General features: G+C 32.0%; 1 protein-coding gene across 1 annotated transcript; it reads left to right on the top strand.

Moving 5' to 3' along the window:
• The first annotated feature begins 3,464 nt into the window (after positions 1–3,464).
• LOC142608574 (pentatricopeptide repeat-containing protein At2g41720-like) lies at positions 3,465–5,857 on the top strand. The gene is made up of 3 exons (XM_075780265.1): positions 3,465–3,899; positions 4,757–4,927; positions 5,441–5,857. Exons 1-2 carry the CDS (start codon positions 3,534–3,536, stop codon positions 4,778–4,780), a joined length of 390 nt encoding a protein of 129 aa, XP_075636380.1. The 5' UTR covers positions 3,465–3,533; the 3' UTR covers positions 4,781–4,927; positions 5,441–5,857.
• The last annotated feature ends 6,787 nt before the right edge of the window (positions 5,858–12,644 follow it).

Raw genomic sequence — 12,644 nt, 5'->3', positions numbered from 1 at the left:
CCCTGAAGAAATTTTCTAGTTCTGCCACTAATCATATTTGATCTCATATATTTGTGATCTTCTCATAGAGTCATAGTTATGACAAATCCTTGATTTGGGATTATAAATTAAAGCAACTTCACCCAAAAAAAAAAAAAGTTTAAGAAGTAAAGCAATAAAAACTATACCGCACATGGCTAGTCTAGTTTCTTGAGAAATTCTACGTTCACAATATTTTTATTATATTTTCACAACAAATCATAGATATTAAGTTATTATTGGTCATAACATTTTTCTTATACTTTTACAATTGTCTAATTTATAAGAGAAATACTATATTTACAATATTTTTACAATACTTTCGAAACAAAATCCTAAGTGGCAGGTTATTGGTTGTTAAATATGGGTAAAAAAGTAATTTAAATTGTGGAATCAAATTAAAACAAATAATAACTTACCATTTATAATTTGTTGTAAATGTGTTGTAAAGATACTGTGAATATAGCATTTCTCAATTTAAAATGATTTTTTAATCAAATGAAATAATTGCCTTTTTTTTTTAGGAAGATGAAATAACTGCCTTGATAGCAGAAATAAGTCAAAAGAAATAATTGCCGTGATCATTTTTTTTTTTTTCTTTTGAAAGACCTTTCACCTATTTAGAAAGACCTTTGAAATTTGATACCATAGAATCCCATTTTTTTTTCCTGGGATCACTTCAAATAGCTCGAGTCAATGCCAGTTATTAGTTCAATGCACCAAGCAAAATTTGTAGTTGAGATGGTTGCCTCTTTCACTCTCTCACTTGCAGTTTTGAGATGGCAACATCAAGCAGCTCATGCTATTCGAGGCCCTTTTTGAGTATCCTGATAAACTTATATGGAACATTTTCACACATGTTGCCGTTACCCCTGAGCTTGAAAGTCTTAGACATGGCATTGAAATTTTCATCAAGGAGTATTAACTATTATGTTCTGAAATCCAATAAAGCCATCACTGAAAATTATAAGGTTGTAAAGAAAGCCCCTTTTTTTCGAGATGTAAAGAAAGCCCTTAATAATGTTGAATGAGTCCTCTTGTGAATTTCCATTCTCTCCAGTATACCAAATTCTGTTCAGCTTAAATATATTACAAAGCAAATTTTCAGACCTCACGTTGGAGTGGCGAAGCCAAGAATTTATTTTTGGGGGCCCATATAATTTTTTTTTTTTTTTTTTTTGTGTTTGTGTGTATGAAATATAAAATAGTAATGTACAATACTTCATAACTCAATATGTGTTATAGACAAAAATGTATTAATTAAAATTAAACAATCATGAGACAAGATTGACAAAACTATTTAATATCTTTAATCAACTATGAAATGGGCAAAGTCACAAAACATAAAATAAAAAAAATTAATTAGACGCCTTTTTTCAAAACTATAACCTACGCTCTTTAAGAGATCTAAAGTCATCAAGTATTGATGACTTTTCAATCTTTCTACCACTACAAAAAATTGGACCTATGTTTTTTTTTTTATTTTTACAAGATATAATTTCTACTCTAACTTAATCTAAGTGTATATGTGTGTGAAGCTCCTTCCTGGAAACTTAAACTTCGGTCCTTGCCCCCCACACCCCACAAACACCTTTATACTTGTGGAGTGACCACCGCACCAAGAGTGCACGGTGGTAATTATTGTATTTTGTTGACATATGTATTTATGGATTGTATTTTATTTAAACTCTCTTAAATATATATGTATATTATCAAGTGTAGGGGGCTAAAATAATATAGTTATTTAAGAATTTTCAAATTACTTAGGATATTTTCAAAAAAAAATTATATTTTTTTGAAAAATTTTGGGGGGCCTAGGCCCCCCTGGGTCTTCAAATGGCTATGCCACAGGGAAGGTCCTTACATCTAATTTATCCATTGGAGTACATATGAGTGGAATTGTTTGGATTAATAGGAAGTAAGTTCTTATGTCCTTTTATCATTTAAAATTGTATTTTTGTTATTAAGAGGCAGGTAAATAGATAAAGTTTGGATAAATTATTAGATTAGTCTTTAAATAAATCTTATCTACTTGTAGTAAATAAAGATTGGGTTTCTATTGAATTTGAATGTTATAATTTTCTTGCAAAGCCATCTATTTCTATGGCTTGATGATGAATAACAAAACATGCTGAAAATTATTGTTATTGGGAGAAGTTTCGCATTGGAGGTATGGATTCCCTTAACATAGTACATTTCATCATCGAACTTGAAGGCCTTGTTTTCCTCAAAGTAGTTAACAAGAAGAAAAATTTGTGCTCATAACTATTGATATCAGAGCCCACGCAATGGACAATTCACGCACTTAGCATGTAGGTGCTAAGCTGTAACTTTTAGGAGGTTGGTTTCCTTATAAGAAAACCGTTTGCTCTTATGCATGATTTTGTCCATTTGTGAGGTGCTTGTGATCCAAGCACAACAATTAATATTATGTGTAGGGAAGTAGCACTTAAAACCCAAGAAAGCATTGGGCCTTTGATCGAAACAGGCCCATAACATATCATTTCGAGATAAGGGGCCCAACTATGGAGGCACATGCGATCACAGGAAAAAGGTGAAAGAAAAAGTCATTAGAAATGCCCCAAAGATCTTGAACCTCGGAAACTGACCTAACAGGATCCATCACCTTTTGTTCGAGTACGAGTAGATCACTTGAACCATTCGAGGTGAAGGCCTGTTGACTACACTATCCACACCAATTCATGTTTCAAGCTATCAAAGGCATCCCACTGAGGTATACACAAAGTATCCGAGAATGTCCTCTAAATCTTCCTGATAAATCCACAACAACCCACCTGACACAATTGCATTTAATGCAATAAATAACTTATCATAATAAAACAAAAAGGCCCAAAGTCTTTTGTTCATCATAACCTCAAAAAAAGATGAGCCTAATGGGATAGAAAGTTGCCTAACCATGCAAGGACAACACCTACTATAGCACATGCTAGAGAAGAAAATAAGGAGAACCAAGCTAAAGATAAGGATGAAGAAGACAGAGAAGGGAGATTATAAAAGGAATTAAGACAGACAAAGAGAGGATCTTAGAAAAAATCTGAGTAGTGAAACAAAAGAGAAGAGCGAAACACATAATGAATAATGTAACAAAAAAGATCATGGTAATAAAGTTCAAAGCATATTTTTGCAAAATATAGAATAGTCTGTTTCTTGTTCAAATCTCTCATTGTGAATTATATTAACCCATGATAAAAATTAATTTTGATTATAAGCGGGCCACTAAGCTTCCACATTATGAGCCTAATTTATTTTTGTTATTACTATTACGGTATTGTATAATTTAGGATATGTTTAGAAATAATTTTACTTAAAATAATAAGTATTTTTTGGAGTCTTTAAATATGCATGTAATATGTAAAATAAAATTTCAGTTCAAAAACTCATCAATAAAATTTCAGTTCAGAATCTATTATCCACTCCACTAACACAGTGGCGCACACACACACTCTCTCTCTCTCTCTCTCTATCTCTCTCTGCTTCTCTTCGGCAAATGAGCAATGGGAACCAATACCAACACCATAACCTTGAACCTTAACCTTAACCTTAAACTCAAACTCAGTCCAACTCGACCCAAAACCAAAATCCTCTGCAAGAACAACTCCGCCTTCGAAGAAAACAAGCAAGTGAGCGTGGACTATGACGAGGGCAAGCACGAAGTCTCCCCGCACCTCACCGGCCTCAGGAAAGCCGATATTCAAAGACGCTACCGCCTCCGAGTCGAGGCCAACCGCTTCCAGAGGGACTGGACTTTGTCGGAAGTGGTCCATGAAATCCTCAGACTCCGCCCTCATGACGACATTGAGGGCGTGTTGAATCGCTGGATTGGCCGCTTTGCCAGAAAGAATTTCCCACTTCCTATCAGGGTATTCGAAACAATCAAGTTTTTACTTCATTTTGTATTGCTCATTTGCTTAGTTGGATACCAAAATTGGTTCAATTTGATAAATTTGAGGTGGGTTTTATGTGAAACGGATTTCTATGCTCATGCTGTGCCAACTTAAATTTAGTAGCTTTATTATGAATGAATCTGCTAGAGTTATTTACTTTTGCCCAATTTTGTTAATTTTGTATTTCTAATTAGCTCAGTTGAATACGCTAATTGAATTAGATTTCGAGAATTTGAGGTGGGTTTTTTTGTGAAATGGATTTCTATGCCCATGATGTGCCAACTAATGTGAAATATAATCGAAATACCAACTGATGATTAATAGTTGATTGAAATAGTGTCATTTTGATTATGGGAGTTAAGGCAAAACTCTGCCCGTGCCTATGCTCAGTGTCATATATTTTGTTTAGAGTCAGTCCCACACCTGAAAAAAGGAGAAGGGTTTTGGTAGGTTGATGGCCAGCATAAAATTTAGTAACTTTATTATGATTGAATCTATTGTAAATACAAGTTATCGCGTCCCATAAAACGTGGGGCTGGCCTAATTAGTTTGTTGAGGATCCATAGCTGACCCTAAAGGCTTGGTGTTGTTGTAGACGTTGTAGGCAAAAAAGTATTGTACTTGGGGTAAAATGAAAAACTTGGCCTCTACCTCAAAATGGCACTCTCTCTTCCCATAATAACGGAAAGAGGGTGAGGGTTAAAGAACTATTGGGTGCATATGCAACTTACTAATTGAAAAATAATAATAATAAAAATTGGTGTGAATATCAATACATTTCTGCATGGCGCTTACACAAGATATTGAAAAGTATTGTTTTTTGCTTGTTATAGGAGATAACAGAGGGGTTCTATTGAACATAGCATTCAAGTTTTCCAGTGGATGAAAAATCAAAAGAACTATTGTCCTCGGAATGATATTTATAATATGATGATCAGATTACATGCTAGGCATAATCGGACAGATCAAGCACGTGGTTTGTTTTTTGAGATGCAAGAGTGGAGGTATGCCTTTTGTTTATGCATCTTATGTATTTTCTCAGATTATCCTATTACAGTAGGAAGCAGATTGGTCAGAAAAGAAATTCCTCTTGGTAAATGGTAATTAGGCTGTGTTAATTATGAATTGTCACTAGTCCTTCTCTTATTTCCAATAGATTTAAGGCAAAGTTTGCTTCTTGGACCAAATAACTGGTTTGCTTGATGACTTGTGATTGAATTGGGTCAAATTGACAGGAAAGAAAATCAAATATCTAATGCATGCAGCGTATAATTTCTAAACTTAATGAAGAAATTGAAAACCAGATAGTATACTTTTGAGCTTATGCTTATGCATTTGTAGCAATCTGGTCCAAGCGTCTTACAATTACTAAATTGTCTAATAATGAGACAATATTATTTCATGATTCTCTATGTTAGTTCTGCTTATGTTGTCAATTTGATAATTTGTAGGTTAAGAGTGTTATAAGGATACCATTCCTGACAGCTGTGGTGACATATCATTTCCTTTCTTGCTAGGTGCAAGCCTGATGCTGAGACTTACAATGCTCTTATCAATGCACATGGTCGAGCAGGTCAATCGCGTTGGGCCATGAATATTATGGAAGACATGCTACGTGCTTCTGTGTGCACTTGTATTCTTCTTCCCTAGTCAATCTTATTGGGTCTAACTTGATGTGAGCAACATTCTTTCCTTTGATGCTCAAATGGCATTTGGCGAGAGAAAATGTTTGCAATATCACATGTTATTAAAAAATTATTCTTTTTGGATTTTTCACAAAAAAATGTATCTATGATTGGCATGGTCTATTTTTTGCATGTCATGGATTTTATTCCCTTCTTATATTTTGCTTATCAAGCAAGAGAGGGTTATGTGAAACTTAGTGGTGGTTCTCAAGGATTCTCATTTATCGAGATTAAATTCATAATATAGTTTCAGAGTTGCATATGGCACAACCTAGAAAATGGTTTACTTTGTTTTAAATGTCTACGGAAGTGTTTTGGGTGTTTCCCATGAATTACGCCTCCCAAAATCTAATGGTTGCATATTCCTAAAATTTTCAAATTGTGCTCTAAATGGCTATCTTCTTTTCTTTTCTCTCTTAAATGCACAATATATGTTAGTATGAATCAAGGTATCTCTGTATGCCATCTAGTGGAAAATTAAGTAGTCAAATGCTTATTTATGTCAATTAAATATTTCATATCAATTAAATCCTGAACTGTTCATATAATTTAGCATTCATGAGCAATATAATTGCTCTGCTTTCGTGTTTGCTAATATTTTTTCATGCACTTCAATATAGCAACTTAGCTTTTAGATTACATTCATGGTGGATGTTAGCAGAAAAGGAAATGTAGCAGCTCATGTGATGGCTAGGATGGCCAAATCTATTAAGGATTGTAAAATATGGGTAGAAGATACTCCTCCCATTATTGCTGACCAAGTGCTCAAAGATGTAACAAATTTGTATCATGTTTCGGTCTAATGAAGTTCTTTCCAGATTTCTAATCAAAAAAAAAAAAAAAATACAACTTTGGCTACTTGCAGTTTTGAGTTGCCTCTTTCACTCACCATGATCAACTTGCGAATAGTGTAAGTAATATTCAAGTTGAAGATTTATGTGGCTGAAACAAATCAAGATGTAATCAACTTGCAGGTAGCCAAAGTTGTGATCGAGTTGAAGATTTGCACAATCTAAAAGAATCAGGATATCTTAATGGCCAAACTAGTAAAAACCAAGTAGTTCATTCAACATATTCAACTCGAAGCTAGCTTAGTTTAATTTGCTCCACTTTAATGGCGATAAAAAAAATCCTACTGATGTAATTTGTCAGATGGAAAAATTATTGAATTTCAAATATATTTGAGAAAAGGAAATGCTTTCTTTAGTTTGTTATCATTTTGGAGGAGAAACACAAGTTTGTCAATAAAAAGAAGAGAAACTTGAAGATTGTTAAGAGAGAGAGAGAGACCCTTCCAAAAAAGTTACCCATGAGGACAAGGGTATAATTGAGGAGGGAATGTCGTTTAGCTTTCTTACCATTTAAAATGGTATTTTTGTTATTAGGAATTAGGTAAATCGATAATGATTAGATAAAGGGTCATTCTCTTGTACTTCCTCTTTTTTTTTTGGGGTACTGTACCAACATGAATTTCAGCCATTAATTTACTTGTTTTAATCTTAATCATTTGTATAATTTGAATAGAATATTAGTTACCGATTAGTCGGGTTAACCTATAAAACCAAAAATAGAAAAAACATACGGTTCTTCTTCTCTCTCACATTGCATCTGATATGAAGCAGGTTCTTCTCTTTCACCGTCTCGTCTTTCCAACCTTCATCGTTGATGTTCTTGGGTAAATCACTAAATCTAATTGTTGGCATCCTATTTGGATCCCTTTGATTTGGATTTGAGGGGCCCAAATCCAAATCCTTTCCATATCCAGGATTTGAGGCATCCAAATCCCTTGATTTCAAATCCTCTCACGTTCTTCTTCAAAGAAACAATCTCTTCTACGTTCTTCTTCAAGCTAAAACTGAAGCCACCATTGCTCCCAGTGCTCAGGTTTGTCTCTCTCGACTCATCTTGTCCTCTTCAACGTCTCTATTTGTCTCTTCCACCAATTGTAAATCTAAATCACAAAATATTGATTGGATTGTCTAGGTTTATCTATGCCTCTGTGGGTTCTGTTTGATTTGCTTATGATTTGTTTGTGGGTTTTTTTGATTTGCTTCTTATTTTTTGTGAGCTTGTATCTACTCGTAAGGATGGGAACTGGGCTTTACTACATGCTACCAAAACAAAGTAGACCAATTGTTATGTCCTTTCTGCTATTTTGACAATTTCCTAATATCTAAAATGGAAAAACACCCCAATAAATCTATATTTAAATTTTTTATTGATAATTTGATAGTCACAATAGCACAGGACGTAACTAGAATATTCATGTATGTGATAAGTGATCGTCCCTAACGCAACAGTAGAGCAAGGAGGAGATTGTCCCTCGCTCTGATTTTCAACCTCTTCCTCCCACCCCCACCTTCCAATTTTGATCCCTTTGCCACACCTTGGAGTTCCACTTGAATTTGATTAACAATATCAATATTTACAAAATTTATTCAACTAATAATAAATTATAATTAACAAAATCTGAATAAATATAAAAAAAAATAATCTTCAATTCTTTTGTTTTTATGGGTCCGTTTGGATAGAATTTATTGCTGAAAACTGAAAATTGAAAACACTGTAGCAAAATAATTTTAAAATGTGTGAATAGTACCGCGGGACTCATTTTTAATGAAAAAGTTGCTGAAAAGTGAAATTTGTGGATCTGTGAACAGTGCACGAATGCACTGTTCACAAAAGATTGGGTCAACAACTGCGGCTGATGAAAAAAAAAAAAACTGAAAACGCAGACGCAGCTTCAGTGGAATCCAAACGCCACCTATGACTATGTGCCCGTTTGGTTCAACGTTTTGAGCCCAAAACGCCACTTTTTCAAAAAGTCAGTCCTTTATGTGTGTTTGGTTCAGCACAAAACGCAACTTTTTTCAAAAGTTGCGTTTTGAACCAAGGCATAAAACGCGCAATCCCTTATGGAGCTCTGGAAGTCCATTTTGCCAAAAGCCAGTGCGCGTTCTAATGTATCCGTTGAACAATCTTAGGCAATTACCAAATTCTCCTTTCTTCGTCTTCTTCAACACCTCTCATCAAGCTCACTCACGCCTCTATCTCTTCCTCTGTTTTTTTTTTTTTTTAATTTATTTCTCTAATCTGATCAACACAAAACAACTTAAAATAAACTCAAATCCCATTAGAAAACCCATCCCAAACCCAACTCAAAATCAAACCCAAAATCCACAAAAAAAAAAAATCAACTCAAAATCCAAAATCAAACCCAAAATCAACTCAAAAAAAATCAACTCAAAATCAAACCCAAAAATCCTTATGTTTCAATCATCTTCATCTTCTTCATCATCATCTTCTATGGAGTGTGAAAAAAAAAAGAACAAAGGAGGAAATACGAAATAAGGAAATAAAGAAAAAAGATGAAAAAAGAGATGTAGTACCTCTGTGGACGAATGAGTTCTTGCAGAAGAAGAAGAAGAAGAAGAAGAAGAAAAAAAAAAAAACAAGAGGAAGTAGCCCGGGTAGGAGAGCTCTGTGGAATGCTCTAGAGAATGGGAGAAGTGGCTGGGAAAAGTGAGGAAAGAAGGAAATAAAGGAAAGGAGCTATACGTGGGTGGAGGAGAAAAAAAAGAGAGTGGGAAAAAAAAAAGAAAAAAAAAAAGGGAAAAAGTAGGAAATGCAGTAACGTGTGGAGGAGAAAAAAAGATGCAAAGAAAAAGGAAAGAAAAAGAAGGGAATGTTGTTACAATATTTTCATAATATTTTCACAATAAATTTTAAGTGGTAAATTATTATTAGTAAATATTGATGAGAAAAAAATAATTTTTATAGAAAGAGAAAAAAATAATTTTAATAGTACGTTCAAATTTTAATCAGTATTAATTTTTATCACAATATTTTCACAATAAATCTTAAGTGGTAAGTTATTATTAGATAATATTGGTGAGAAAAAAATAATTTTTATAGAAAGAGAAAAAAATAATTTTAATAGTTCACTCAAATTTTAATCGGTATTAATTTTTATCACAATATTTTCACAATAAATCTTAAGTGGTAAGTTATTATTAGCTAATATTGGTGAGAAAAAAATAATTTTTATAGAAAGGGAAAAAAATAATTTTAATAGTTCATTCAAATTTTAATCGGTATTAATTTTTATCACAATATTTTCACAATAAATCTTAAGTGGTAAGTTATTATTAGCTAATATTGGTGAGAAAAAAATAATTTTTATAGAAATTTTTTTTTTAATAGTATGTTCAAATTAAAATCAGTATCAATTTTTATTACAATATTTTCACAATACTTTCACAATAAATCTTAAGTGGTAAGTTATTATTAGCTAATATTGATGAGAAAAAAAATAATTTTTTTAGAAAGAGAAAAATTGATTTAAGTATATGAAGTAGTTGATTTAAGTATGAAATAAACTCCCTTATATATACATTGTCCTTTTTGGTAATTTATCTCTTAAACTGCAACTTTTATAAATGTTAGTCAAACACTCAGCTTTTTTAAAAAGCACTTTTTAACAGCTTTTACCAAACACTCAGCTTTTTGAAAAATCACTTTTTCATTATGTACTTTTTAAAAACTCAACTTTTTCTTTATGCACTTTTCCAAAAAGCCCAACCAAACTCACCCTATGTTTCTATGCATAAGTACAAGTTGCAATCTAGTTTTCGGTTATTGGAAAATCCAAAATGACATCATTTTTTGGGACAACAGGAACCAAAATTGGTAGCATCCTTTTGGACTCGTCATTATTAATATAAGAACCTTTCTAAAAAATTTAAAAAAAAAAAAACTAATAAGAATCGAAAATAGCTTTTTTTTGTAATAAAAAATATAATGGCATGTTTTTTCTGTCACGTTAACCACACCCCCTACGTGGACAAGTAGGCCACATCACAGTCTAATTTGGGTACTATATGTAGCTTGACTACACAACAATTTGTTGCTCTCCTCATATACTTAAATGTTTTTCACAGTGCCATAAATTTACAAAAAAAATTCATATTTTAACAATGCTCAGGAGAAGAGGGTGGCAATCCTTACACGCCGTGGGCAACATAGATAGAGATTGGCATTATCGCGCTCTCTAGTGAGAATTAAGGATACTCAAACCCAAGATCTAAGTGTTATTGGCCCAACGCACTTTTCCATCCCATACATTGCTACTTAAGACCCCAGCCAAAAAAAAACACTCACACGCTTGCTGCAATACAAAAAAGGAAAGGAGAGACATAAATGCTATGAAGGAACATGACCGTGGTAAAATTCAGTGCTATCCAACGATATATATTATATATTGATCACATAATTAAAATCCCATACAAATAAAATTCAAGCTCTTATTTTGACGATGACTACAAATCATGTAAAGTGAATCTACCAAGAACATCATAAGCTCTAAAGAGATAGTTTTCACCTAAGCAAAGCTTTTAATAAATTTATCTCATTTTACCTTCTAACTAAGTTAAGATTTTAATGACTTATTAATTTTTTTTATTTCTAGTCCTCAATAAATAAGAGAACTCTTACTTCTTTTTTTTTTTTTTTTTTTGATACAAGATAAAATTCTACTCTAACCTAATCTAAGTGTATATATGTGCGAAACTCCCTCCTATAGACTTAAATCACGGCCCTTGTCTCTCACACTCCTTAAGTATAAGTGCTTGTGGAGTGACCATCGCACCAAAGGTGTGCGGTGGTTAAGTTCATTTAGCCTACTATGAGTACTATCTCATTTGCTTTTAATTGCCATCATATTTCACTCTTTAGTTTTTTACCAAAGCAAAGTTGTAAATGAATGTATATCTATTTAACCTTCTGTGTGCATTTGGCTCTAAATTAAAAAACCAATTTATTTTACTATTCAACTTATTGTTACTATTATTTATGGGTCTCACTATACTTTTGGTACTATTTATGGGTCTCACAGTACTATTTCAGCTAACTTTTACCTTTATCTATAGTACTTTTAGCAAAAAAATTTCAATTTTAGCAAAATAAGCGAATCCTAAACATACAACCTATCTAAGCAAAGATTTTAATAGTTTCTTTAATTTTTATTATTTATTTATATTCCACAATAAATAGTTTTATTTACTTACCATTCAAATTTTAATAAAATTTATCAGAACCACTTACCATTATATAGGAAAAGGAAAAAATAGCTACTTTATACATACATACATACATACATACATACATATATATATATATATATATATATATATATAGAGAGAGAGAGAGAGAGAGAGAGAGAGGTTCAAATTATACATAGTGTAACTTTAACTAATTTTACATCATCCAATATTTTTTAATTAGATGTGAATTTTAATAAATCTACCACTGGATTATATTATCTTTGTATATTCTCTATACTTACAAAAAATAAAAATGATCAAAAACCAATAGCTATGTTATCAATTAATTGTTTAAATTTATGTTTTTGTAGCTTAAAATAATACAAAGAATATGACTTTATAGATCAAATGGTAAATTGCATTCGATTGACTTGAAAATTGTCATGCATGTTAAGAACATATAGAACATTTAATTCAATAGTTGAATTTTCAAAATATGAATTTAACAACAAGTTTTTTTTTTTTTTTTTTATACAAGATAGAATTTATACTCTAACATAATCTAAGTATATATGTGTGTGGAGCTCTCTCCTGGAGACTTGAATCTCGGCCCTTACCCCCACACTCCACAAGCATTTATACCTGTGGAGTGACCATTGCACCAAGGGTGTGCGGTGGTGAATTTAATAACAAGTTATTAAATAGTGTAATATTACTTAAAATTTACACTAGGTGCAACTTGAAATCAACCCATATATATATATATATATATATATATATATATATATATATATATATATATATATATATATATATAGTTAAGTATTGTATTTTGAACCTATTTGACATATTGGGTAAAAGAGACGAGTTAATTTTTTAATGGAAAATATTCATTTAATTTGTTGAAAAAAGTATTGTATTAAAATTCAAGTGATTTTCAAATTGCAAAAGCATTTGCTACAACACAAAAACTTAAAAGAGAGGCAATGCTATAT

This window comes from Castanea sativa, chromosome 9 (genome assembly GCF_040712315.1).
Source record: "Castanea sativa cultivar Marrone di Chiusa Pesio chromosome 9, ASM4071231v1".
Taxonomy (NCBI): Eukaryota; Viridiplantae; Streptophyta; class Magnoliopsida; order Fagales; family Fagaceae; genus Castanea; species Castanea sativa.
Note: the sequence above shows the minus strand (reverse complement) of the source record. Positions and strands in the feature narration are given on the sequence as shown.

What these genes read in the sequence shown, in the direction of transcription:
- LOC142608574 (XM_075780265.1), top strand. Translation starts at nt 3,534, where the DNA reads ATGGGAACCAATACCAACACCATAACCTTGAACCTTAACCTTAACCTT. An exon ending in ATTTCCCACTTCCTATCAGG is followed by an intron (nt 3,900 to 4,756) that starts GTATTCGAAACA and finishes TGCTTGTTATAG; the next exon opens with GAGATAACAGAGGGGTTCTA.